This window comes from Botrytis cinerea, chromosome 10 (genome assembly GCF_000143535.2).
Source record: "Botrytis cinerea B05.10 chromosome 10, complete sequence".
Classification (NCBI taxonomy): Eukaryota; Fungi; Ascomycota; class Leotiomycetes; order Helotiales; family Sclerotiniaceae; genus Botrytis; species Botrytis cinerea.
Window position 1 is genome coordinate 1188602 of NC_037319.1, and position 26871 is coordinate 1215472.

The 26871-nt window shown below is 43.1% G+C and overlaps 7 protein-coding genes across 8 annotated transcripts; 2 read left to right on the forward strand and 5 right to left on the reverse strand.

Annotated features, from left to right (window-relative positions):
- Positions 1-1861: 1861 nt before the first annotated feature.
- BCIN_10g03120 (hypothetical protein) lies at positions 1862-4280 on the reverse strand. The gene is made up of 2 exons (XM_001548018.2): positions 2949-4280; positions 1862-2897 (listed from the first exon to the last, which is right to left on the reverse strand). Exons 1-2 carry the CDS (start codon positions 4064-4066, stop codon positions 2090-2092), a joined length of 1926 nt encoding a protein of 641 aa, XP_001548068.1. The 5' UTR covers positions 4067-4280; the 3' UTR covers positions 1862-2089.
- A 418-nt stretch (positions 4281-4698) lies between these two features.
- BCIN_10g03130 (hypothetical protein) lies at positions 4699-7598 on the reverse strand. Of its 2 annotated transcripts, none has more exons than XM_024695544.1 (2): positions 5996-7598; positions 4699-5814 (listed from the first exon to the last, which is right to left on the reverse strand). In XM_024695544.1, exons 1-2 carry the CDS (start codon positions 7308-7310, stop codon positions 4973-4975), a joined length of 2157 nt encoding a protein of 718 aa, XP_024551339.1. In that variant the 5' UTR covers positions 7311-7598; the 3' UTR covers positions 4699-4972. The 2 variants fall into 2 exon arrangements, with proteins under 2 accessions (XP_024551339.1, XP_024551338.1); XM_024695545.1 differs by having other exon boundaries at positions 5871-7598.
- A 33-nt stretch (positions 7599-7631) lies between these two features.
- Positions 7632-10213, forward strand: BCIN_10g03140 (hypothetical protein). Its single transcript, XM_024695546.1, has 3 exons — positions 7632-7847; positions 7913-8769; positions 8819-10213. Exons 1-3 carry the CDS (start codon positions 7823-7825, stop codon positions 9542-9544), a joined length of 1608 nt encoding a protein of 535 aa, XP_024551340.1. The 5' UTR covers positions 7632-7822; the 3' UTR covers positions 9545-10213.
- Bcebp2 lies at positions 10188-12347 on the forward strand. The gene is made up of 5 exons (XM_024695547.1): positions 10188-11362; positions 11414-11440; positions 11495-11631; positions 11690-11924; positions 11977-12347. The coding sequence occupies exons 1-5, from the start codon at positions 11119-11121 to the stop codon at positions 12078-12080; spliced, it is 747 nt and encodes a 248-aa protein (XP_024551341.1). The 5' UTR covers positions 10188-11118; the 3' UTR covers positions 12081-12347.
- Positions 12348-12394: 47 nt separating this feature from the next.
- BCIN_10g03160 (hypothetical protein) lies at positions 12395-15798 on the reverse strand. Its single transcript, XM_024695548.1, has 3 exons — positions 15248-15798; positions 14610-15197; positions 12395-14552 (listed from the first exon to the last, which is right to left on the reverse strand). Exons 1-3 carry the CDS (start codon positions 15521-15523, stop codon positions 12867-12869), a joined length of 2550 nt encoding a protein of 849 aa, XP_024551342.1. The 5' UTR covers positions 15524-15798; the 3' UTR covers positions 12395-12866.
- Positions 15799-19573: 3775 nt separating this feature from the next.
- Positions 19574-21316, reverse strand: Bctpt1. The gene is made up of 2 exons (XM_001548011.2): positions 20742-21316; positions 19574-20470 (listed from the first exon to the last, which is right to left on the reverse strand). The coding sequence occupies exons 1-2, from the start codon at positions 21216-21218 to the stop codon at positions 19697-19699; spliced, it is 1251 nt and encodes a 416-aa protein (XP_001548061.2). The 5' UTR covers positions 21219-21316; the 3' UTR covers positions 19574-19696.
- A 1097-nt stretch (positions 21317-22413) lies between these two features.
- Positions 22414-26426, reverse strand: BCIN_10g03180 (hypothetical protein). Its single transcript, XM_001548010.2, has 2 exons — positions 24784-26426; positions 22414-24690 (listed from the first exon to the last, which is right to left on the reverse strand). Exons 1-2 carry the CDS (start codon positions 25870-25872, stop codon positions 22951-22953), a joined length of 2829 nt encoding a protein of 942 aa, XP_001548060.2. The 5' UTR covers positions 25873-26426; the 3' UTR covers positions 22414-22950.
- Between the last annotated feature and the right edge of the window lie 445 nt (positions 26427-26871).

Genomic DNA, 26871 nt, shown 5'->3' on the forward strand with positions numbered 1-26871 from the left:
TCAATGCTACGCCTTCTACGAATCTTCATCATGCTTCCCGAATGCATGTAAGTAAGTCTTGGAAATGTGTGGTGACTTGTTAACCAAAATAGATAGAGTCGGTGGAGAAGTTGCACTTGTCGTTGGGGGAGGCCCAGGGCATGCGTTCTATCACAGATTCTGCGACATGAGTTATTTTCGAGTGGCACAGCCGACCTTGTACTTATTTGAACATCCAATGTTTCCAGCTCATACTGAATACTGAAATTTCTCCTTAAAAACAGTTTCGAGGGCACCGGCTTGGATTCTTCGAATTCAGCTAGAAAAAGCTACTAGGGGAAATTTAGAGGTCCTTAGCAACGGCACTTATTTTTGAGAACACTTTACCGCAAACGTTGAATCGTTGAGCTCACATAGATACTGACTTTTCTAGAATTTCCCTCTGGTTCGGTCGGGTGGTGTGTAGCCAAAAGTGCTTTGTGTAACTGAGGATAAATCTACCGTTTAACTTCAACGCTTTATATTGAATGCGGCAAGTACGTTGATGCCGCGATTGGTGGGTATCTGGGATATATGTTAAATCAACAATCGAACCAAGATAGAGTGAATAGCCACCAACCCGGATTAGGATTCAGGGTCCTACATGACACCACCAAGCCATAGCAAGAACAAGCTTGTCAACATGGCAACATGGGACTGCGTCTGCAGTCCCGAGCCCAAAGGCAAACACATGCATAAAGTGGTTGGCCATCACTTTTAAAAAAGATTGTTGTATGGAAGCTTCCCTTACAATCTGAAGAATGTTCCGAGCACTTTCTAGGTCTTTCGTAAATTCATAATATTATCTTTTTAAAAGAATCGAAGGACTGCAACAGGCTAAGTAGTCAAATGATATAACATCGCAGTTCAGAAGGGAAAAAATGATCAGAACAAATTTTGATAGAATGTCGAAGTAGGTGTTTCTATAAGTATTTTTTGATTCTCGCGGGTACGATATTCGGCTGTTTTGCCCGGTCGCAAGACTTAAATTCCATACAACTAATGATTGTCCCTATGATTTTCTACAAAAGCTTAAAGGACAGGAGAAGTACTCATGCATGTCCCCGAAGACGCAAGCACAATCGATCGAAGGGGTTTACCCCGGGCATGTGCGTCGAATTGATGGTTTGCCAATGGAAGACGCCAAAATGATTTGATTAGATACGATGCGAACTTGGCGTCTATTGTCCGTCTATTGATGCAATAACTTTTAGCCCTAAAAAGGTGCCGAGGGTTTCTTCCCGGCAGGAATATAGCATATTTGAACTTTCTGGAGGGATGAAGTTTAGGAGACGAATTTGCGGTTGGTCACGTATTAGTTCTAGTCAATCGGATGCAGTCCGCGACTATTAGGACCTTGAAGAGTCATCCATCAAGAGTCATCGATATCAGTAAATGTCAAATGCAAGATATCTTTGTTAGGTCTTCATTGGCTTGTCACAATTGAGAGAAAAGGTACAGTGATAAGGGTTGATTGCTGATCGAGAATAGCTGGAAGGACCAGGTTGAATCTTTCCAGGGATTTAAACTCGACAATCTATCGGACTGAGCAGCATTTTCCTTGAATTACTTGGGAATGTTGGTATAGTTGTCATTGGTTAGAAAATTTGAGCGATATAACAATCGGATATTGTTTGGGGTTGAGAGTGTGGAGGAAATTGTGGATATCGAGCAATGAGGAACGTTGACATCATTTGCTTGATTCATAGGATTTTCGATCTTTGGTTAATCTGGAGACGTGCATACCATTTGGCCATGTTTATTTGCTTATGGCAGTTGAAGGCTGTCCCATAGTTACCCGTTGACAACAATTAGCATTGCCGGGATATGCACAGCAAAATCATGGGAGAGAATTCCAATTCCGGTAGGCAGCACATGCATTGGTAGTACAGCATAAAAAAATCTCCATTTTTCGAAATCAATTCTACATAATGCATACACGAAATAAAAGGGCAAGGGACAATGAAGAAAGTAATGCCAATCGAATCCAATTTTGTCTGCGCCCGCGCCACACAACTTCTTAGCTCCTGATATATGCAATCCTCCTCATGACTTCCATCAAACCTTCAGTTTACGCTCGATAAGGTTGAGCGACATATGAAGCGGCGGGAGTAGAGAAGCTATAGGGAACATAACCGTGAATTGAAGAAGTAGTGGTGACGGTCGAACTAGAACTACTGGTGGTCGAGTGTGAAGACGAACTCGAACTGCTAGTGGTTGAGTGTGATGATGACCTAGTTTTGCTAGTGACTGAAGATAAGCTGCTTGAGACGATAGATGTCTTCGCGCTGCTCGTTGGAGACACCAGCGCGCCGGTTGAAGATGCATGGCCACTGCCATTAATACTTCCAGTTGGTCTGAAGGAACCCGATGAGTGTGGAAACCCGGAGCTGCGAATGCTGCCTGACGGTTTGACACTACCGGATGGCTTGACACTACCGGATGGTTTGACACTACCGGATGGCTTGACACTACCGGATGGCTTGATACTGCCGGATGGTTTAAAGCTGCCTGATGGCAGTGCGAACCCTGTTCCCGTCTCGATATGGTGTACCCCAGTTCCAGTGCTAATAGTTGTGTTTAACCCGCCAGTAGGAAAGGGCGCTTTTGATGAGCCGGTCACACTAATGCCCAACTCAGAGTGCGATGATGTGGGTCGGACACTGCCGGATGGAAGTCCATATGAGTAAGTGCCGTTACGAGAATATGGAAGGCCCGTGCCCCTAACCGTACCGGTTGAATATGCTGTTCCAGTCGGTGCATGGCTTGTGGTGGTAACCTTCTTGCCCTTGGCAGCAGATACGAATTCATCATATTGAGTTTTCGATTTAGGATTAATAGCGAACACCATGCCTGACTCACACTCATTCTTTTGACGACTAAGATAACATTAGTGAGAGTGTTGGAATACGTAACGGGCCGATACATACCTGAAGAAAAATAGTGGGTTCGTGGCGTTTGTAACGGGGAAGTCAACAAATGTAGTCATGTTTTTAGCCAAAACGGGCTTGAATCCCGAATCATAGACACCATTCATAACGCAAGGAGCCGCAAAATCACAAGAAGTTATGGTGTGATTAGTTGGGTGGAAATTGAAGCGCACGGTATCTCCTTCCTCCGCATCAATGTATTGAGGTGAGAAATAGAGAGTTCCATTTTGGCCAATTGAGACGACGTGCGTTGGCTTTGTTGGTTTTCCGGTTCCAGTAGGCTTGTGTGAGATGCTGGTTCCTGTTCTAATACTACCTGTTGGATAGACAGGCTCGCTTCCATTTCCAAATGAATATGGTGGTCCTGTAGGCTTACCAGTAGATGTCACTTTGCCGGTCTTGGTTCCGAGAAGGCTTTCCGAGTGTGTAGGTGGGAGACTGGGGGTGGAAGTAGCGCTGGCGATCTTGGTTATTGTCACTGTGCTGGCCTCACCGTAGACATCTACCGTGACGTCAACAGTGATGATCTGAACTACAATGATTTCTCCACCTGAACCATAAACGACCTCTGTGCACTCATAAGTTGTAGCACCAGTAGGACAGACTTGAACTGTTGAAACCCCTGATATCACGTTTACTTGTGTAACGGCTCCGGTAGCGCCGGCCGAGGGAAGGGGTGTGATCTGAGCTCCCAGAAGCGATCCTGTTCCACTTATAATAGGGGTAGAAGTCTTGAACACCTTCAAAGATGATGATGTAGAAGTGGACCCTCCTCCAATAACCGTTCCTCCATTGTTAACTGTGATTGTTTGAGCAGGTGCTGTAATAGTCTGAACAGATGCTGTAACAGTTTGAGCAGGTGCTGTGATGGTAACTGGTGTAGCAGAAGATCCGCCTCCGAGTGTGACAGTGTGATATATTGTTGTACCAGATTTCTCTACTTCGCCATAACCTCCACCTCCCCCAAGAGTAACAGTAGAAGTTACAAAGGAAGGTTCTGTGACAGTTATAGTAGTAGGTTGGTAGATTGTGGTTGTGACAGGAGAACAATCGGCATCTGGAGATGCAGCCCCGATTCCAGAAAGGAGAGAAAGAACAGCTGCGCGCGAGAACTTCATGATGGGTATATGAATAGAAAAACGTTACCAAACCCCCCCAAAATTTAGGTAAGAAAAACTAACTGGTAAGGACCGTAAAGGGAAAACTTCCCAAAAGACAAGAGTGCAGAAAGAAAAAAAAAAGACTGGGCTGAACTTGGAGTTTCAAAAATGGCAGATATAGCCACTTATAGGAATAGAATTCAATGCCATCATGACGGAAAGACAGTGCCACAGTATGTGATTTTGGCTTTGAAAGTTACATGCTGCGCAAAAAAGCATGCCATGAATCTAGGGAGATTACATTCTGTGGGATCTTAAGGTAGCTATACTCTGTAGATTACTTCAACACAGGATCGCTAAAAACATTAATTTGCGACTTCGAATGACATGAATGTATTATTATTGGTAGAAATGCTACAGAGCTAGGTAGATTCCGTGAATCAGAGTTGCGCTGCCAAAGATGTGGAAATTTGCTCTTCAACCTTTGTTTTCAAGAGGATTTGGGATTTGAAGTAAAAAGAAAATTGTGTAGCATTGAAGGATTCAGAATTCTAATTTGAATGGGAAATAGTAAGCGTTGCTCAAAAATAACATCACGTCAGACACTCAGACATGATTACATCAAAAATAGAAGGATTATGCATAATTTTTGGTTCGTGAGTCATGGAATAGTTCAATTAAACCTACTCTCTTCCTTTAAAATCCATATCCACGTGAACTGCGATATTTTGGAGCATTCTGGATCTCTAACAGAGAATAAAAACAAGTTGTACACTCCACGTACCTTAGCGATACATGTCATTGTCAGACCCAATCATCGATATAGGATGTTGGAGACGTGACATGTTTGAGATGAATGCCGAAAGATAATTGAGTCCAATGTCTTCAGTTGTCCTTTCATGTTAACTCAGCCTCACCTTTACTCTATTTCTCACTATTGTGAACGCCCTCGACCCATGTGCCACTCTTCCCTCCCTCTTTCCTCACCACTCTCAGCCCTTCAACTCGCATCCCCTTATCAACAGCCTTACACATATCGTAAATTGTCAATGCCGCGATTGAAGCGGCTGTAAGTGCCTCCATTTCCACGCCAGTTTTTCCATCGCATGACACAGTGGCCGTTACCTCCACGCTTCCAAATGCCTTACAGGGAACTGATTCTGCAGTAGATGAGGGCCATTTGTATCCGTCGCCTTGTCCTGTGCCAGACCATGGAATTGACGTACTTGGAGCGGGAGATGAAGGTGCTGTGTCCGATGCATCCTCGTGTGAGATTTGTAAATCAATGTTCACATGTGTAATTGCAATTGGATGACAGAGAGGTATCAAATCAGAGGTTCTCTTAGCAGCCATGATTCCTGCGACGCGGGCAACTCCCAGCACATCGCCTTTCTTGGCTCGGTTGTCACGGATGAGTGGAATGGCTACTTTGTTGGAGAAATGAACACTGCAGACTGCAACAGCAGTTCTTTTAGTTGGCTGTTTGGAGGAGATGGAAACCATGTGGGCATCGCCAGATTGTGTAAGATGAGTAAGTTTGTGTGCCTGCGAGGGGGTCGAATCTGATGTATCATTCATTGAAGACTTCCCCATTTCACTGCCAATATTATTCATTTGGGCAGGGGTAGCTTTGCTGGAGTATAGACGTGCATAATTAGAAGAAGGTATAAATGGTAGAAGGTGTAGAGGGACATTGTGGGATCGACTTGCTGGCCAACTTCCCATTTTTTGAAAGAGTGCGTTTGGACCACGGTAGTATTTGTTGTCTGGATAGCATGTTAGTCTCAATGAGGGTTTATACTGCAGAAGCGCTGATTCTTACTTGCAGCGATATAAAATTTAAGATACTGATTAAATACATGAGGGTATTGAATTGACGCCAATGCAAATAATTTCATGTCATCGTATGATTCGCACATATCTCCATGGAAAATGAAACCTACCCACCTATCAAAATCATGGGTCTGTTTTTCATATTTTCCAATTCGCCCATGCCGGCGTGCTTTTCCTTTTTTCGACTCACGGCCATGCCAATAACTTCTAGCAATTCTCTCTCGTTAGAGGAACTTCCTAGAGGGCTATGGGCATCTCCGAGACCCTGCTTCCTGTCCATTTCTATTTGCTTTATTGCCTCGAAAGCTTGCTCATCGATTGGCTGGTTGCCATTTGATTTTCTCAAGATATCCCTCAAGGATACTTCAGCATTGCCAAATAAGCATACCTTCAAGTTGCCATCACTTGTGATTCTTAATCTGTTGCAAGTACCACAGAAATTGTGTGTCATGCTTGTGATAAACCCCATCTTTCCCACAAATCCAGGAATCTCGTAAGTCTTACTTGTGTCATTTTTGTGATCTGCTACTTTTCGAAGAGTTGGATACTTTTGCCGTATAATATCAAGCATTTCTTTGTAGCTTAGCATTTTGCCTTGGCTCCACTTGTTGCCATCAAATGGCATATACTCGATAAATCTAACTTCGACGTCTTTGTCTCGGCCCATTTCGACGAATGGTACAATTTCTCTTTCATTGACCCCACGCATTACAACGCAATTGATCTTGAGTTTTATACCAGCACCCAATTTGTTCATGTGTAGTATCCTATCTATACTTTTCATCACAGCTTCAAAACCCTTCCTTCGAGTCATAATCTGAAACTGCCATGGATCTAAAGTATCCAGACTTAAGTTGACTCCTGTTAGGCCGGCTTCCACCATGCTATCCAGCTTTCTTGCAAGGTTCAATCCATTTGTGGTAAGACAGAGCTCCCGCAGACCATGAGATCGCAAAGCTCCAATCTGTTGCATAAGAGGCAAAATATCGCGACGAACAGTCGGCTCACCACCAGTAAGACGGATCTTCGAAACCCCTTGGGAAACAAATATAGATGATAGAAGTACGATTTCTGGTGTTGTAAGAAGATCTGGCTGTGGCGATTGCGGAACCCCCTCTTCTGGCATGCAGTATAAACATCGCAGATTGCATTTTTCGGTAATCGAAATTCGAAGATAATCGTGCTGTCTTTGGAAATTATCGGTAAGAAAGGAGGAAAAGGGTTTCGCATTTTTGAGTTCGTCCCTTCTGTTTGAAGACTTGCTCAATGATCGTTCAGTGTCCTCGCGCAGAGGCAAATCGTGCCGAGGGAGCTCTTGAACTGAGGAAGCAGCAGTGGATAGTGCTTTGTGTGTATTCCATGATTGCTGCAGGTTGAGCTTGCCACCTTTGAGCACACTCTCTCGGAAAGCTCTTCTCAAGGATAGCATCTTGGAAGGAAGGAGACGCTCTATCAATTAAAGATATTCTGGAAGGAATGAGATGGTATATTCAATCAAAGATATCTCGGGGCTTTCAATATCCGGTGGCACAGAACGGTTGGATGCTCTTCAATCATTTCGCTCATCCAGTAACCTTATGCCTGTCTCCCTGAGTAGTGAGTAGTCTTGCTTCCTTATCGTCGCAGTGACACATCATCTCAACTCACAGAGTTTGCAAAGATTTTAGTCTGTCAGAATAGTCGAGACTCGTGCGGATTTGTAAAGATGAATTGTAACTGGAGGGGCAGCGGCCATTTCCGTCCATTCTCCGAGCTGCCGCACGATAGCCTAGCTGACTCATCGAAAGCTTATCGTTATCGGGCCAGCTAGATAGTATTATAGCACCGGTAAAGTAAAGCGTGCGGGGCATTGCACAAAGCTTGAGCGCATGCAGCAGGTAGTAGGTAGAAAGTTAGAAACCAAAAGTGCACAGTTTGGTTCTCACCTCCATTCAGTTCATAATGCGATTTTCTCGCCCTCTCAAATGTAAGTGTGAAGTTGCGTTACTTCCGTCCTGTAAGGCGTAGCATTAATACGAATATATATCTTAGCATCAAATCAATCTCTTCCGAGTCCCAATGGAGCATATATTGCGACTATTCTGCCATCGACACTCCAACTCAGAGAAACGCGCTCCCTTGAAATAATACGCTCCATATCACTTCCACCTGAACTCGCAGCCTCAATAAACTCGTTTGTATGGTCGTGTTCTTCCAATCGTCTACTTGTAGCGTCTGCGGATGTCATACGCATATTTTCCCCAAGTGATGATCGCTTTTCAGCCAAAATTACAAGCCCGACTTCAGGAACTACGAAGACAACCTTTATTTCATTTGGAGGAAACGACGATGAAGTCTGTATCTTTTCGGATTTTGGTTTAAAGTTGACCGTTTTTAATCTGGCTACTTCGAAGTCAGTCGATATTACCTCTCCTAAGCTCTTTACTCCTGCTACTGCCGCAAAAGGATTCTCACACCGTCCGCGATCCGGAAACCTGGCTCTATTGACGAGAATTGGCGGCAAAGACGTGATTAGTATACACAAATCAGGAAGCTTGGAGGTCATAAGATCATGGCTACCAGAAACAATTGACGCTCAGGAGATAACTTGGAGCCCAGATGGAAAATGGATAACAATATGCGAATCTGCCAGCCAAGGTCACAAATTACTGCTTTATACAGCCGATGGTCACTTGTATAAGGTTTGGAATGGCCCGACCCCGATTCTAGAGGAAGAAAAGGACATCGCTCTAGGGGCTGGAATTAAAATGACCGAGTGGAGCCCAACAGGAACACATATTGCTATTTCCGATTTTAGTCGAAGAGTTGTGCTGTTGGCTGCTCCAGCGTTCTCAGAATCTATGGTTTTATCCCACGTACCTTCTGTAAACCCTACAGATACGCTACACGTACGTGAACCTACCTCCAACCCCATGATAGCGAATCCTAACTTTTCAGGTTTGGAATGAACAAATTTTGCCATCTCCCAATGGAGGTTTCACCCGAGAATTCGTCCGAGGGAAACAGCCGACATTACCTCCAACAGCAGCTGCCATTCCAACTGCAGAGCCGAAGACTGGCACCAATATGGTGACTTTCGATATTTCTGGCACATTACTAGCAACTAAGGTTGAGGAAATGCCATCGGCAGTTTGGGTTTGGGATGTTGGGTCTCGATCACTTAGAGCGCTGCTGATAATGCACGCTCCGGTAGCTAGGGTGACTTTTCATCCTAGTGTCAACGAACTTTTGATGATAAGATGTGAGGGCGAAGAAAACAAGGGCCGCCTCCAATTATGGGACCCATCTTGGGAGGCTCCAAGAATTGTTAATTTTGGAATGCAAATGCCCGAAGGTAAAATCATTGGAAAGTCGATCACCAAATGGCTCAACGTAGCATCTGTATCTCCTTCTATTTTCTTTAGCGATTCGCAAGACTGCATTCTCTTATCATTGTCCAAGCTGGAGGATACCGAAATGGTCCCTTGGCATGATTCTGAGGCGAGAGGAGTCGATATTTACGGTCAGACACAAGAGTCGCCCTTGAATCTCGTTGAAGGCGATGGCAAGCGACATTCAAAACGTGTGAACGAGGATGACATCGCAGAAAGTGATAACATATACATGGATATGAGCGATGGGAGCGAGGAGCTCGACGATACCTTTCACTTTCGCAAAACCTAACACCCACGAGCCGAGGAGAGCGGTTTGATTGACATGCCATGCGATTTCCCAGAGGAGTATTCCCTGCTTATGTTGAGGGGCCCCTGACCCCACAACTGTGTGGTGGGAAATGCAAGAATCGAAGATTTCGATGGGCTTTGTACGATTCTCTCTACATGTGCATTCAAAGACAGTGAGTGGCCCACGTTTGCCTGACTTATGATATGATTTCTGAGCTTTCCGCATGTGGCTCGTTGACCATGATTTTGTGCCCTTTGTTCGAGGGCTGTTGTGCTACTCCATCATTAATCAATCTGTGGACGCGAGAAACCAAAAAGAAGCCCGAGAAATCTTAATCTGAATAAATGTATTGCCTGCATTCTCCTATCTGCCCACCAAACCCCATGGTCTACTCCACAGTGCGGCGAAGCAGGTGACGAGTCTAGAATACGAATCAAACCTCCCCAAAGCTTTCGCGTTCATATACGAGAAAGCTATTGGTTGTAATCATCAGCACAACATAGCCTTGGTCTGCCCAATATGCAAAACAACACGATGCTAAACCTAAACCAGTAAGCCTTTCCGGGGGTTCAGACACTGCCCATGGATATCTGGATGTGTGGAAGATTGGAAGTGTGGAAGTCTTTTCCACATTTTCCATAATGATTCTGGAAAGTGGCTCGCTCCCCAATGGATCTAGAGTGGAGATTATGTAACAAGTTAATCCTTGGGTGGGGGATTTTGTTCATCCAACATCCACACACGATCTTCAAAAAGAAGGAATCCACAATAATTATCTTCGGGCCAACAACAATATTGGAACCACAATGCACATGGGATAACAGATAGAAAACGATCTTCACCCACTCGCTCATTCGTCCATTCGTTCAATCAAAAACAACCGTTAATTAATCGGTCTGTTGTCAACCGTCCAAGAGAGACACGATATGAAATACATCATGCCATCATACATCATACATCATACATCTGCCATCTGTCATTCTCCGTACACCATTGCCAATGATTTGTCCTCGTTTCTTTCCATATGGAGACCACACTTGCAAACGTCCAAATGCATCCACGCAGACAAACGCCAACCTCTGCGCCTGCTCCTGCTCCTGCTCCTACTCCTGCCCCCTGTTCTCCTGTCCCTTTATATCTACCTCCCTAGACCTAGGTATGCTTTCCAACTACTGCGTCCATACATGCTCGGGACCTTGGGGGGCACACCCACAGCGCTAATAGCCAAGTAAATAAATAACTTGGCTGAGCCCGTCCTTGTGTTGCCCCATTCAAGCTACCGCTCCACGAAAGTTGAATCCAAGATTGTGTAGAAACCCTGCTCGAACCCCTGAAAGGACCCTTCAGACCGGGTTTTAGACTTTTGATGGGGACGCGGTACAACTTCCATATCTTTTCAAACATTATTGTCCATGGCATTGGTCCAAGTGCTGGCTCCAAATTCACTTCTCTACTAGCTGTTCGCATATATCTCATATCTTCCCTCTCCTCCTCCTCGCTGTCCTCTTTCATCTTCTTCTCTCACTTTGCGCAAACTTGGATCCTCGATTGCATTTTGGATCTTCTCACCGAACATGGCTTCTATAATGGAGAACGCTTCGATTGAATCTGCAGCTGCAGTTATCGTCAATCATCCCTATTACCCCCTCGAGATGGAGATAGCCAGCTATCTGGCGAATGAATGGACTGTACCTACTCTCCTGAGCATCTTCTTTGGTGCTTGTGCAGTATTGTTCTTATGTACTCGCACTTTCGTTGCGAGATCATATCCTCATCTGCCAAGCACCGAGAAAGCTGCGATATGGTGGTTGGTTCTATGTAAGTCTTTCCCATCAATGTTATTACACAGTTTCCTGACCTTTATTATAGCTGGCGCAATCCACCTCTTTTTCGAAGGTATGCAATAACGGGTCGATTTACAACAGAAAGTGGCTAATTGTAGCCTCCCAGGATATTTTTCGCTTCATCATACCAAAATTATCAAGGACCAACAACTGTTGGGACAATTATGGAAGGAATACGCCCTTAGCGATAGTCGATATTTGACATCCGATCCTTTTGTCCTCTGCATGGAAACTGTAACAGCGGTAAGTCAATTGCAAGCTCACTACATTAGATAGCATACTTACGAGTTCCCTCTTACAGTTTTTATGGGGACCTATGTGCTTTACCGTTGCGGCATTTATCGCGACTCGTCATCCACTTCGACACCCCCTACAAATCATTGTAACTGTAGGACAAATCTATGGACTCGTTCTGTACTATGCGACTCACACTTTTGATTATTATCACAAAGAAGTCAATTATTCCAGACCAGAATTTCTGTACTTTTGGTTTTACTATTTCTTCATGAATTTCCTCTGGATGATCTTTCCAGGCAGTAAGTCAAGCTTGTTCCGCGGAAAATTCCAGCGCTGATTGTTTCATTACAGTGCTCCTCGTCGATTCAGTACGTACTATTGCGCGAACCTTCACAGAGCTCGACCAGGTCAAGAACACTCGAAAGGCCAAGGGGTTTGCAAAGAAAGGCCAATAAATGCTGGGAATTATGGCCGGAGGCGGATACAGGAGGCAAAATACAGATACGATACCCCATTTGTTATTAAAAGCGTGTCACCATCTACTTTTCAGAAGTATAGATTTCAGAAACTACCTATAGATAGATGTATGTAAGACCGCAGAGGAACTCAACTCAAATGCAGGTTGAAGAAGAATGCATTGGCGAAAGGAGTCTAGGAATCTGGCTGCACATATAGATTTTCCAGAATGATATACTCATAACCATTCGAATTGATCCTCACCATATACTATACCTACGTCCTTGTGCTTTTATACCAAGTGCACTGTCGTTGGATAGGGGATCGGGAGATCAATATTCCGATGGCAAGGCAGGAGGAAAGAGGAAAGAGCTAACTAACAAATTACTCATGTTAATCATGACGATCATGTTATTTCTCTCAAACATGAGAGGGTAATTTGTATACCCTAGCCACGCCATGTTTATCATTTGTGTCTTAGGATGACGTCTCAGCACTCCTATTGAAACACTGACATCTCTCACTCCAGCAGATCTTGCACCGACAATGATTATGGACTTTGTAAATACAATATTTTGATTACATTACAATTACACGACATATTTAGATTCCGAGTCGAGCAGTGCCTATTTTGATCCTCTAGAAACTCCACCTTTAACACGCAAGCCGTCCAACCCAAGCCCTCGAACCCAAGCCCTCGAACCCAAACGCCCTTAACCAATACTTCAAGAAGTGTGCTTGGGTGTTCCAACAGCCAAAAGAAAACATTCAGTCTCCATCATCACTCAGGCCAAACCGTTGAGATAAGCAGCCAGTTCCTCATTCATCACCATTATGCTATCAATGCTTGTATGCTTGTCGGGCTTTTGACTCAAAATACTAATTCTCTTTTGCGTAGGTTTCGAGATGGAGAGAGGTGGAGGTATCACCTGCTTTTTATCGAATGTTCTTGGTGAGAATAATGGCTCCGGTAGAATCCCTGCCATCCAATCCTCTTCGTATATACCCATAGAGTACGTACTGATTGGCTTTGGCTTGTGCAATTGTTCAAATGCAAATGGCTGTTCCAGCGATTCAGCTTCAGAATAGACCGAAGAAATTGAACCTCGACGATCATCAAATGTAAATGAACCACTCGTTCTAGATGAATCGACATCAGACGATTCGAAATTCGTCCCTTCTTGATCGTGTGAGGAACGAGACCATTGTGATGAGGCGTCGATCGATGAAGTGGGGGATGATGATTGCTTTCTGTAGGAATTGTATTCTTCCTTGGTAGCTGTTGTCATTGGACTACCGGCAAGGCCGTCCTCCAAGCCATGACCATATCCCTCAATCAAAATCTCATGATGTGCGTTTCTTCGTGGGCTAGGATGTTGAAGTTCCGGCATTATCGTCAAGGCATTACCAGTATTTGCTTTTGCAATTATGTTCTTGATAGATAACGTGGTGTCGGCAGCACTTTCGGTCCTTCGGGATAAAGCAGATTGCTCTCTCTGGGCAAGATAATCATTGAAAGCAGCTATAACGTCAACTGGTGTTTGTCCAGCACTTGAAGGGTTCGACCTGATTAGGGAGTTTCGGTAGTCTCTGTTTGCCTGAGCACTTTGAGTGCGAATCAAATTATAACACGAACGTCGGTCATTCCATGGTGGACATTCTCCAGTGCGAATGGAAATATTATAAGCTACGTTTTGAGTAGCGCGCACTTCATCTGGTACCTTCGTCGCTTGAATAAGTATTTGAAGAGAAGAATAGATCAAAATCCAACGAATCTTGCGGGCTTCCGCCTGGGACATCTTTTCCGCTGCTGTCACCTTGGAATTGGCTTGATTGGCACATTCTTTTTCAAAGCCCCGGTAAGCACGAACAAGCGCACAATCGGTGAGCTGTAGATTCTGTCGATTTGTGGCCTTGTCAAGAGCGTTCATAGAATCCAAGCTAGAATCGTTGTGAGTTTTATCACTTTTGGGGAACATTTTCGCCGTAAAGGTCAATCGTTTGCTCAATGGTTTGGTAGATGGTTTCGTGGTATCATCTGGAAGTAGTGGTAGAGAATAGGGTAATGGCTCGATCTGGTATCGCCCATCGAATGCCATGACTGCATGCAGTACATCTAATTCTTCCTTACTAGTGCTTGTAGTTCCTGTTGTCGTCGCACTAGAGTCTGCTAGGAACTCATACAAACTTTGAAATTCGGATCGCATTTGTTTGAACAGACTCTTAGAGAAAGCTCCGCTTCCTGATCTCGATGCTAACGATGGATAAGATCCGAGCTTTGCAGTGTAATATCTTTGCAGAAACGCTCTAAATTTTTCGAGTTGAATTTGAGCATCGGGGCCAAGCTGCAAACATGGGTCGGCAAGTTCTTCTGTGAGAAATCCACTCAGCATTTTTCCACATGTGTCAAGTCGAAGGTCCATTTCTAGTCTTGCTCGGGATATGAAAGCCCGATCTTGTCGACTCAATGACTACACAGGAATTAGATACTGCGTCTTCAGGCATACATTATGATCATATACACATACCTCGAAACCAGGACTATTGTGGAGTTTCTCGCACATCCCAGCACAGTGTGCAAGTGCATCTATCCACATATCTTTGAAATGGAAATGCTCTGCAAAATGCATGATTCCGAGGGCATGATCTGGTGTATTCCTCATATCTGCGTACCCCTCTCCATCGATATAGGCTACGATATCATCCACGTTGTTGGCATCAGTCGATCTGAACTGTGACATGCTATTGAGAAGTCCAACCAACGCGCTTCCTAAATCCTGTCCGACCAAGGACTTCTTGAAAACCCACGCAAAAAAGTTCCGGGTTGCGGTGTGGTAGAGGAAAGCCTCTCCTCGCTCTGCCATAACAGGAGCTGGAATATATAGCTCAGCGTAGTAAGAATTACTAGAAATCGAATTATATTCATCCAGAACCTCGTTACTGTCTACGATTGGCGAGCCGTTAATATCTTTCGACATAAATGCATCTAAAAGTGGTTGACATTTCGCTTCGACCAGAATATTTAATGGCACCCGAAATGCTGGCCCTCTCATCGATTGTCCTCGGCCGTACAGATAGACTAGACAATCTCCTTCAGGGTACCATAATTCGGGATCCTAAACAACGTCAGAATGTTGCTGATCAAGAATTACAATCACAGACATACCCTCCTTAAGCCATCCCACTCGATTGACCTCCGCGCCTTTCCTTCCCACTTTCTGATACCCATACCGTTTGCCGTTAACATGTTCATACTAGATTTGTTTCTTCGATGTGTATTTGTTTCTGGGCCTAGTGGCCAATTTTCTTTGGGTGAAGCTGGAGTGTCGTCTATTGGTGTATGTTCCTCATTTATGGAAGGCATACCATATATCTTTCGCTCATGTTTTGGAATAACGGGTATAGAAGATAGATGTGGCATCTCAGAAATTGGGAAAACCATATCGACAATATTACGTTCAAGATCTCCTATCTAAATGACGAAAGCGATCTTCAGTGGCTTGATAGGGTCAAGTTGGGAATCTGCCCAAAAGCCTCAATGAATCTTAGGATAGGGCGTATTATGCAAAGTGGGGAAACATATCAAATGAATCATAAAAATTTAAAAAGAAAGCTCAATTCCAGATTAAAGCAAAATTAAAATAGAGGAAAGTAAGAGTATGAATAGATCGAATCTTTACGACAAAGAAAAGTTTGAAGATTCATACGAGGGGACGCAGAAGAGTTGATATGAACAACTTTTTTTTATGGTCTGACAGACTACCAGTTGCAATACGAAAGCATCCTGCCGTGCTACGAGCATCCGTAATTTTAATTTTCTGCACATACTGAATTTTTTGCCACGTAAATTGAAGCTCCACGGACGTTGTAGACAATAAACATTCGTGCGTGGCTTTCATGAACTTGAGTTTTCGAGGGATTGAGATGGGATAACTCCATGGTCACGGCCCCCAAGCTTTGAAGTTTTGACCTAGAGCGAGGCTTGAGCTACTATTAGTTTGGTTGATCTGTATGCACAGACTCGAATTATATATCATTGGTCGAGCATTCTTTCAGATTGATATACGGTGAAATGTGCCAACATTTGGGTTTCGCTTCATTGTTGTTGGGATGATTTTGATATCATATGAACCCAATTGGATCTGGGTCTAAAGCCACTTAAATCCTGAAAACGTCACTGCATGTAAGTTTTCAAAGCACCACCTACGCTATTATTGAAATCTTGAGTGTCACTTGGAAGTATCTAAACGAAATCTTCGCTACCACCAAATTGTCAATGCAGCTGTCCATCTAGTGTCTACGGACTCTAGCAAACTTGAGGACTAATAGTTGGCAATGTAATTCTAACTCAAGACTCAAGACTCAAGACTCAAGTTGACAAGTTTAGTCGGTTAGGTGCCGAGGGAAAAGGGACCAAGCGGCTCTCGAGATATCAATTAGCGTGATTTCTTGTGCTTAGACGCATCTTTTTCGCTCTTTAGTTTCGAGATTAAGTGGACTTCGGAATCATGTGGGGATCGGAAATTAACAATCTTGAATCTGAAAAATGGTCAAACTGGAGGTATACACGATGCGCAACATCTATCTACCGTAGAATCGAAGTAGATGCAATGGATTGTTGAATCGAAGGCGTATAATAGATTGTCCGAAATGCCATTAAGACGGGGGCTCATGTGTTGGCAATGAAAATAGTTACTTAAGAAACTATGAGTATATTTAAACAAAAATCCCTATCAACATCACGCAGCTATCGAAAGAATCAAGATCATGTGTAATCACATCGATATCCGGAGATACTTTTGATATCAAAATTTGGGCTCATTTACAATAAGCCTCAAGATGACTCCGCTAAATTACCCCTCTTTTTTCTCTTTCTTCCATATGAAGCTTCTACGTAATCTTGAACTCTGTTTCTCAGCAGAATGACGAGTATCGGTATCAATTGTTTCACAGCGTGAGATGTATATATATTTTCGTTGGTGAAGACAGTGACGCAATGATCAACACTTTCGAATCAAGTCGAGAAGCACAAATTCTAGGTTTGGCGAGGCGAATGATCGACAACTAGCGGTACATCTTTTTTAGTGACAAATATAGGGGTAAAATCTTGTGGGGAGTGTGGTTTTGATAGGACCCTGAATTCAAGATGAATGAAGTCGGGGATTTAATTCGATGCATCGAAATCTTCATCTTCGTCGAATTGTGAGATAATTTTAACTCGTCTGTTTTTGGAGCCTCACTAGATAGCAAACCATGCTCGGGACAATGGATGTTGACAAGCACCGCTTTGACATTTTGCTTTTTGTTTTTTTTTGTTTTTCAAACCTCCCCTGTCGTTCACCATGGCCATCGCCACCACAGCCTTCCCTCAAACTTCTATCCATTCTCCTATCATACACGCTTCTCGCTCAATCTAGAATTTCCTCCACTTCTGTCTTGTGTCCACTTGCATCTACCCTGTCCTCAAGCCTGTCTTACTCACAATCCCCACGTCTGTGCTGTGGAATTTCCTATCATCCGGAAACATTAAGCTGTCTATCATTCGTCAAAGCGAGGTGAATGTGTAGCGAGTTGAGATGTTTCACCATTTGATATACGATGGTGAATCGGACGATTTTGTGGTCTACGATATGGTAGTGGTAATTTTTCAATAGTTTGTTCGGGAGATGTCTTAACGGGGGAAGTTTCTTGGTGATATTTATAGCTATTCAGCTGTAGAGTTGGAAGGTTGAAAGATGAAACTTAAACGATTTCTAAATGGAGATCGGGAAGTGGATGCTGGATGCTGGATGATGGGGCTTGGTCTTTGGAGGTTTAGGAGAGGGGAAGCGAGGGGGAAGGAGGGGGACCAATAGAAAGGATCGAGTAGTAACGGGTAGATAGGTGGATATATGAGGATATATTCGTACATAACGACAAGGCTAATACATACTCAACCGCTCACGTTGATTCAGAAAGTAAAGGTAAGTTCTAATTTCCAGACATACTCACTACATCATCTCATCGTATTCCGAACCATCCATCTCTCCTTTCTTTCTAAAAATATAATGTACATACATAATCACTTGCAATATCAGCACAATTATCTATCCCATTCATTCATCCTCATACAAACCATCCATCTCTCCTCTAATTTTGAAAAAAAAATTAATGTACATATGTAACTATCTATAAAACACACACAGTATTGTATTCATCTATAAATACCTCTTATATACATACCGCTCGCTCCATATCATATCATGCCATTCAAAAGTGATTATTCACATTCCAGGCAAATCCTAATAAACCCCAACATAATATCAAATATTAAGTGTCAAAGAGATACTATAATACCCTAATACACCTTATTATATTTAAGAAATACTACTTGTACTTGTACTTATACATATACATATGTACATATATACATATACACATATACTAAATTAGCCGTCATTTCATATCCTTCAAATTCTTCTTCCCCGGTGGGCGGCTAGTATTATTCATACGTATGTACATACATACATCGTTATATATGGGGGCTAGCCCCCAAACCCCCGGTTCTCGCTGCGCTCGAGTGTTATGTTTTGTTGTTATTTTTGTTGTCGATTATCTAAAGCTTGTAGTGTGAATTAATGTGATTTGATATAGCCTGATCCTCATTATTACACATATAGATATACATACACATACACATATACCCATAAGAATAGAACAGAAGAAAATAAAACAACTGTAGAACATATCGGAATCAAAACTTAGAATTTGGAGCTAGAACTTGGAACTGGAGAAGAGGTGATTATATTTTGATTCTGCATCTAGTTCTGCATCTAGTTCTAATTCTCATTCTGATTCCGAGTCAAAGTCGAGGTCGGGGATGAGCATGAACATGAACATGAGCTCGGGTTTGAATTCGATGCATGGTGCATGTGTAAATAGTTCTCCCATTTCTTTTTCACTTCTCCAATTCTTAACTTCTTCACTTCTCGGGAGTAGATGCGAATGATATTTGACTTTGGAAATAATGAGAAGTGGAAAGAGAAAGAGAAAGGACAAAGGCGAAAAAGGCGATAAATGAGAGGTGAGAGGTGAGAAGTGAGAAGTAAAAAGTAAAAAGTATCTTGAACTCTAGGAGGTGAGCATACTCGATTATTTTATTGACTCAAAGACGAAGAAAGGAAAGTGAAGAGAGAGAATAGTGAGGAGAAAAGAAATACGTTTGAGAATGAGTAAGAGACGAAACACTACGAGATTTCATGACGTTATGTTTGGATAGTAGCGAAGTGGGTGGATGGTTTGAATAGAAGGTATATTTGATTGATATAATATTGTAAGCTGCAATTGTGATTATTATTATTATTATTATTATTATTATTATTATTAATAATTAAATCTCGAGCGTAGCGAGGATCGGGGGCTTGGGGGCAGGCCCCCATAAAGATTAAAGAAATAAAAATAAAATTTTATATATCTTAAAAAAAAGAAAAAAAGCTTCTATGAATCCACAGTCTGAAAAATTCTTTTTCTCCGACGGCTAGTTATTATTATTATTATTATATGAGGAAACAATAAAGTAGATATAAATGTAAATTTAGGAGTTATATTTGGATTTTTTTAATGTAAAATAATCTCTTCAAGTCTCCTCTACAGGTTTTGTTTCTTCAGTAGTAATCTCCGTATTTCCATCGGAATTTTTACCTCCTCTACCACCACCTCTTCCACCTTTCCCTTCCCTTCCTCTTCCTCTTCCTCCACCCCTTCCACCCCTACCTCCACCCCCTCTCCCACCCTTCCCCATCGGCGCCTTCCTATTCCTCAACCCCTCCTCCAATTCCGCCACTTTAACCCCATCCTTCCACAGTACACCACCCTCCCTCCTCCCCTCAACCCTCTTCCAAAATCTCGTTCCCACAACCCCCTCCCCATCCCCCTCCGTCAAAACCACCCCATTCTCACTAATCCACCACTTCATCTCCGGTTCCTCCTCCAAACACCTCTTCACATCCACAAATATCAACACCTCCGCATCTCCTCTCATCCCACTCACCACTCCCCCATCTTCAGGAATCCCCGTCCCAAAATGCACATGGTTCCGCCCCATCTTCTTCAATCCGCCACTTTTCAAAATCTCCTCGTAAAAAGCAAAATATGTCCCATGCACACATGTTTCCGGTACGTTCCCCGCTTCGAGCGTGATGGGGATCAGCAGCGCTGCGGAATCAATCGCGATGGAATGACCTTGATTAGCACGAATCATCCAATCTGCTGGATTTTCAGAAGAAGGAGAAGGCGGTTCTGGAAGCGATGGGTTGGGTTTCATAGAGAAACGCTGTTTGGCGTTATCGGTGACGGCGGTGCGGATATCGGCAAAGGTAGGTTTGAGAGATTTGAGACGAGGCCATTGCATCTGTGAGATTTGGTGAGCTGCTGGGTTCATTGAGAATATGTGTGATATGTATATGATATTGAAGGAAAATTGAGGATAACCACGTGATTTCCATTCATCTCCTTCTCATTCTCCATCTTCTCATATAATAGATACCTTCCTATCCCCCTTCAAATATCCCTATTCATCTCCTCTCCCCATACATTCAACCACTCAAAAAAGACAATCATAACCCAAAACCCAAGAACCAAATCAAACAAAAAGAAAGAAAGAAAGAAAGAAAAAAACTCACCACCAAATCCAACCTAGCAAACCCCTCTCCATCCAACTCCACCCCCTCACTCTCCGCCGCATGTCTCAACAACTTCGACAACGCCTTACTAATAAGCATTTCTCTATTTTGTGCGCCTCCAGCTCTTCCCTTCCCCCCCTTCCCCCTCTTCGCATCCCCAGCTCTCACCTCCCCAACACCCCCCTCTTCCGCCAACCTCGCCACATCCTTCGCACTTATATTTTGCATATCCATATCCATATCCATATCCAAGCCCCCCGATCTTTCTCCTCTCTCCTCAACCGTGTGCGTGTGCGTATGCGTATGCGTGCACCTCCCAACCCCACGATCACGCGCCCCAAAGCAAAAACCAAAGTTACAAGATTGACTTCTTGTGAGACTCTGCAATCCACTCTCCCACTCGTCCAAACAACTATATTTTATTTTCCCAAACAACAAGGTCCTCGATATTTTGGTGCGCAAAAAATGCTTGTACATCAACTTTTCTTCTTCTTCTTCTTCTTTTTTTCGTTTGGTAAAAGAGTGAGTGGAAGTGAAGAAAGGATTGGTGAAAAGGTTGTATGTAGGTATGTAACTTGGTGGGGTAAATTTACGTAGATTATATAGGTAGCTCGAGGGTACAGCAAGCTCAATAAAAAATTCGCGCGAAACTGATTCTTCGAATATAAACTCAACAACTTTCATAAATGATTTTAAACCATTGTTTCAGTATATCTCTTTCAAAATTCTGAATTCTTATAAACAGTTAATTAAATTATATAACAAGAAGAGATTTATAGTATCGGAAGAGTTTTAAATAGAACTATCCCTAATTATATACTAAATATTTGTGAACGAATTTTATATCTATAGAATTAAAACCAATTAAATTTAATTATATAATAATCTTAAAATTTTACATTCTCCAATTAAAATTATACATAAGACTGAAATAGAACTTTTATTTTTATTTTTATAGAATCAATTTCTACACCAACATTAAACGAATTTTGTAACTTTCTTTTCTTTCCAAAGATTTTGATTTTAAAGTATTTTTTTTTAATCGAAAAAAAAAAAAAAAAAAATCAACAACAATAATCTACTCATTTTTTCTCGATATTTGAATAAACTTTTCCTAATTTTGAAATTCTGATATAATGAAAACAGACGGTTGATTTTTAATCTTATTTTAAATAAAGCGAGTTTTGATGAAAGAAAAAAAAAATGCCTTTCGCGCAAACTTAATACATAGATAATAGTGTAGATGGATATTTAAAAACAAACCAACAAACAAACAAATAAACAAATAAAAGAAAGAAAGGATTCACTTATTAACCACCATATACATACATACATACAATACAATACAACACAGTAAGAAGAATGGAAGGAAGGAAGGAGTCATCAGCGAGGTGAGATGGATCGAATTTGATTTACCAGTCCTTACAATTCAATAGATTAGGGGAATCTACAAAGAGCGTGATGTTTGTGAAGTGAATCAATCCCTTTCCTTTTAATCAGACAATGATTGGGTTGGGGTTGATTCAGTTACTGGTATGGTAGGGTTTGCTTCTTCTTCAAGATACTTATTATTACATGCACATTCAATTTTATTCCACAATCATCACTATCATATGAAAAAAAAAAAAAAAAAAAAAAAAAAAAAAAGTATGCTACAGTACTACCAACAGAATGTTTTGAACAAAAAAAAAAAACCTCTACATTTATTTATCGCTGGTAAAATAAAAATATAATACATTCATAAACGAGACACCTGTCACCTCCAATACCAGACTCCTACCAATCCACATGGATCCATCTCTTTATATGCCAAAGTGGAATTCCAATTGAATAGCCATATCCAGCAACAATTCAAAGTGATTGTATAAATACACAAAGCAAGCAACCAAAAAATTCCCAAGCTTAGGCTGAAAACCGCACGCCCAAGACAAGCAGCAATATGTACCTAGAGAGTTTGCCTCCAACCCTTTCGCTGATATGTAACCTCGCTGATATGTAATCCTCAAACCCCTCTAATCGTGCCATCGTTTGTACCCAGGGTATCTTGAAAAAAATGTTTCTCTCCCTATGGTGATAAAAAAAAAAAAAAAAAAAAAAAAGAAAATAATGTAAAGAAATCCTCCCCTAATAATCCTGTTCGCAAACGCGTTGAAAATAAACCGTAAAGAACTCCAAATTTTCTTTGTACAAGTAAGACCATAAATGAAATTTATTGATAAGCACCAGATTGCGAAGGGCCCAATGGTTCCCTACTTCTCATAAGGCTACCAGCTCTGCTTCTGGCGGCGAAAGTTAAAGGGGCAGAAACCTTTCTCTGCCCACGTTCTTCTGCCAATCTTCCCGAGAGACTTGTAGTATCTCTCTCTGGAGTTCGCTCAAGATATCTACGACCACTGCCACCCGTACTTGAGTTTATGAGGATTTCCCTTTCTGGTGTTCGTTCATAATATCTTCTGCCGGGGGTGGATTGGTTGAGTAAAGAAGATTGTGCCACCCTGTTGGGACTGAGGGCTGTAGTATGAGATCTCCTAAGTGCTAATGATGACGAGATTGCGCCAGATCTAGGATCGTCGTCGGGTAGGGGGTGACGTGACATTTCGTCTCGTGGAATCTCCCCCCTGCGTCCAAGTTCTGTTTTGGCCCTTGAAGGTGCTCGAAATCGAGCCTCAACTGTTTCCTGAGGGTCTTCGGTTTCAGCGCGTCGATTACGAAGTAATAAAGATGTGCGACGTCCTGCAGCCAAACTTTGTGCGGGTGTTGTGTTCTCGGGTGGTGGATACCTCAAGGTTGGCAACGCAGTTGTTGCGAGGAGGTTGCTTCGTCGGGCTTCAAGACGGCTGTATGACCTTGGGCTTGCTTTCAACCTTGCTACGTCGCCAGAAGGAGGCTGCCTTGGACTGACAGGCTCTATACTCTGTCGAACTTCAGTTTCTTGACCATGATTATTTTGTCGAATCTGTGTAAGTGTAGTATCGGGATCGTTTGATCTTCTTTCTGACAATGAAAGACAAAGCTCCGTTAAGCTACGACACAAACTGTCTGCTTTCCGACGAACTTGTCGATCAGAAATGTTAGATTGTGCTCCACCAATGACCGATTGGGAACTGGATATAGGGCCAGGTTGACCAGAGGTTCCCATCATAGCAGAGATGGCTAAGGCATCATTTGCTGTAGCCTCTAAAGACTTGTAAATTTCGGGATCCAACAAAGGTTTAGAGTTCATTAATGCGGACCGTAGGAGGGGATGATTTTCGGCTTTAGACATATCCACAGCAGGAGCTTCAGTAGGAGATATGCTATTACCTCGTCCACGTTTGGGTGATGTTGACATGGTAGTTTCCGTTGTGGTCGCAGTTGGAGGACGCTCATGGGTGGCTCGCGAGACTGCTGCACCGGATGTGGTAGGTAATTTGCCCGTCAGTTCCAATCTATGTATGCGCGATTTTAGATCATCCAATTCGTCCCAAACGGTTGAAGGTGCAGTTGTGGACACGGTCGATGCAGTGCCTTCTGTTACACGCTGTGTTTCATGTTGATCGCTGATCTCCATCGGTTGCGCAACAAGTGGAGAAGAATGATAAGCAGTGGTTCGGGGAGCGGAATACGAATTGGACAAATTGGATTGTCGGTAGGCGGTGATCGATCGGTCCTGTAAAGATGGCCGTCGTCCAGCATATGGTTCGAAATCGGCTTCTCGGTTATTCGTTCGTGGAGTTGTAGGGGTCGACAGCGATGCGGCTGCAAATGATCGCTTCTTTTGTTCACCCGACGTAGAGATCGTTGAAGGAGGCCCTCTCCTTACGAATGAATTATCCCCTGACCCTCGCACTAAACTTTCTGCATCCTCTGCGTAGCGAATTGTAGGTTTTGTTTCCTGCTCAGGTTCACGACGAAGATATGAAGCACGGAAGTTGGGAGCAGGGAGAGATTGGCGCATTCCGATGCGAGACTATTGACCAGTTAGACATCTTAAGCCAGCCATGGGAACTATTCGGATGCAAGATGAGATCGCTAAGATAGGGAGAGATAAGAATATAATTACCTTTTTAGAATCTAATCTACTCAAGGCTGGAAGGTTCTTCTGGCGATTCAAATCGTCTTCCTCTTGCGCAACCTGTAAGAACAAATCCGCTTCATCCGAGTTTCGCTCATCTAGCAATTCTCTCCGAGGGTTCCGCCCCTCTAGACTCCTCAGTGCAGATTCCCTCTCAGCTAGATCTGGTTCCATTCTTTTATTGTTTGCAAAGCCCCTTGGCGGCAAGGTTACAGGTCGTGACGGTTTGTTCTCCAACGGCAATTGAGGGGCATAGGATGTGGAAGGAGAGGGAGATTGATCCAAATGAGATTGATCCGCAATCCAATTTGTGGTTTGTGAAATGTACGATGCGCCTGGGGATAACATGGTCGGAGTGGTTTCTTTTGCGACTTCAGCCGTTATTCCATTCTTGCCATTGGCGTTAGCGAAGACGTTTCTTGCTTTTTTTTCTGAAGTGCCAATCCTTGAAGTGGTTTCGTGTTGAAGTTTGGCGGGAGGATTGGTCGTGGCGGAAGGTTTGTTTGGCGTTGGTGTGGGATACGATAATGTGCGACGCGATGATGCTGATTTGGGTGAAGCTGCTCTAACCGGACTGCCAGTGAATGAACTCAATATCCGGGTACGAAATGGTTCCTTCTTGTTATTGTTCTGATTTGTTGGACTAAAGGGGGTCGCAACAGTGGAATGATTCCCCGTGAATTTTAAATCAAAACTAGAAGATTTAAGTTTCAGATTGAGATGACTATTATTACTGTTGCTGTTTTTGTTGCTTAGCTGCTCACCACCGGCGGGATTCATGTTGGAATTGAGATTGGACGCCGGAGTAGAAGCAGAAGCAGAAGCAGAAGCAGACGTAGACGTAGACGTAGACGTATTTACAGCCGCCGCCGAACTGGAGTCAGCTGATGGCTGTGATAATGTTGAGCGATGATATGGTTTGGTTTTAGAGGCGGATGGGATTTGTGTGACTATGTCGGGCGCATCATGTACCCTTGGGAGCTTGGAGGAGTTATGCACGACGCGATGGGAATGAAATGACAGCGGTCTTGGTTTTGACTTTGTGGTCGTAGTTGGTGACTGAGGGATTTGTGACATCTTGAATAAAAATAGGCCAACATATCAAGTCCAAGCGAAAAGGGCAGGTCTCGAGGGGGGAGAGGGGGGCGAGAGAAAAAGGAATAAAAATGTGTGAGCGTACGAGCGGATGGGGGCGATGGGGGGGATGGGTGGATGTGTGTGAATGGCAGCGGCAGCGGCAATGGCAATGGCAATGGCAATGGCAATGAATGGCAATGGCAATGTCAATGTCAGTGTCAGTATCAGTGTGAAAATGTGCAAGAGAAAAGGAAAAAACAAAAGCGCCCAAGATAAAACAGCCAGGTTAGGTCGAATGGTGTGAGAGAGACCATCGCTCCCATCCATCTACTTAGGTTCACACTTGCCAGGTTCCGCCGTCCAAGAAGATCTGAGCACCACTCACCTGTGGCAGGGGAGCAGGGCAGCCATCCTTTACCTTTGCCTTTTGCCTGTTACTCCTATGCAAAAAGAAGCTGCTGCAGCCATTGACCCATACCCGCAGCATCAAGATTTACTAATTAATAGCACGATGGGTAGCTGTGCCCCATCGCCCCAAAAGCAAATATGAGCACGGTATTGGATAGATGAGAAATAACTGGAGCATTGATAACGCATTCACGTATCCTACGAGATTGCCTGCGTGGATGCCGTATAATTGTGTAGACACAATCTACACGTATATGATTAAGACGTTGTGCAGAGAATGAAGACAAGAACGACCAGAGCGACCGTCAAAAGAATACACGACGAGAACATCGACATCGACATCGACATCGACATCCCTCCCTCTATCAAATTCTGCACCCACTCCCTCCGACCTGCTCTGTCCCTACTTGAGCACGTAAATGCTGCGTGTACCATCATCGTATCTTCATTTGATCTGCGGATTCTTTCTCATGACACATTTCACACGTTTCCTCTCGGGACTTTATCACATTTCAATCAACCAACCTCACGATGAGTGCGTACAAGTACATGTATATATATATATATATATATATCCTACCTCATAAATCA

Excerpts from the sequence above, each read along its gene's own strand:
- BCIN_10g03160 (XM_024695548.1), bottom strand. The coding sequence starts at position 15,523 with ATGGTTTTCCCAATTTCTGAGATGCCACATCTATCTTCTATACCCGTT. Across the intron at positions 15,198-15,247 it reads AGTGGGATGGCTTAAGGAGG|GATCCCGAATTATGGTACCC; the intron begins GTATGTCTGTGA and ends GACGTTGTTTAG. Across the intron at positions 14,553-14,609 it reads ACAATAGTCCTGGTTTCGAG|TCATTGAGTCGACAAGATCG; the intron begins GTATGTGTATAT and ends ATTCCTGTGTAG.
- BCIN_10g03120 (XM_001548018.2), bottom strand. The coding sequence starts at position 4,066 with ATGAAGTTCTCGCGCGCAGCTGTTCTTTCTCTCCTTTCTGGAATCGGG. Across the intron at positions 2,898-2,948 it reads AACCCACTATTTTTCTTCAG|TCGTCAAAAGAATGAGTGTG; the intron begins GTATGTATCGGC and ends ATGTTATCTTAG.
- Bcebp2 (XM_024695547.1), top strand. The coding sequence starts at position 11,119 with ATGGCTTCTATAATGGAGAACGCTTCGATTGAATCTGCAGCTGCAGTT. Across the intron at positions 11,363-11,413 it reads GATATGGTGGTTGGTTCTAT|CTGGCGCAATCCACCTCTTT; the intron begins GTAAGTCTTTCC and ends CCTTTATTATAG. Across the intron at positions 11,632-11,689 it reads GCATGGAAACTGTAACAGCG|TTTTTATGGGGACCTATGTG; the intron begins GTAAGTCAATTG and ends TCCCTCTTACAG.
- BCIN_10g03180 (XM_001548010.2), bottom strand. The coding sequence starts at position 25,872 with ATGTCACAAATCCCTCAGTCACCAACTACGACCACAAAGTCAAAACCA. Across the intron at positions 24,691-24,783 it reads GTAGATTAGATTCTAAAAAG|TCTCGCATCGGAATGCGCCA; the intron begins GTAATTATATTC and ends ACTGGTCAATAG.
- BCIN_10g03140 (XM_024695546.1), top strand. The coding sequence starts at position 7,823 with ATGCGATTTTCTCGCCCTCTCAAAT. Across the intron at positions 7,848-7,912 it reads ATTTTCTCGCCCTCTCAAAT|CATCAAATCAATCTCTTCCG; the intron begins GTAAGTGTGAAG and ends TATATATCTTAG. Across the intron at positions 8,770-8,818 it reads ACCCTACAGATACGCTACAC|GTTTGGAATGAACAAATTTT; the intron begins GTACGTGAACCT and ends CTAACTTTTCAG.
- BCIN_10g03130 (XM_024695544.1), bottom strand. The coding sequence starts at position 7,310 with ATGCTATCCTTGAGAAGAGCTTTCCGAGAGAGTGTGCTCAAAGGTGGC. Across the intron at positions 5,815-5,995 it reads CAGACCCATGATTTTGATAG|ACAACAAATACTACCGTGGT; the intron begins GTGGGTAGGTTT and ends CATGCTATCCAG.
- Bctpt1 (XM_001548011.2), bottom strand. The coding sequence starts at position 21,218 with ATGTACAAGCATTTTTTGCGCACCAAAATATCGAGGACCTTGTTGTTT. Across the intron at positions 20,471-20,741 it reads TTGCTAGGTTGGATTTGGTG|ATGCAATGGCCTCGTCTCAA; the intron begins GTGAGTTTTTTT and ends CAAATCTCACAG.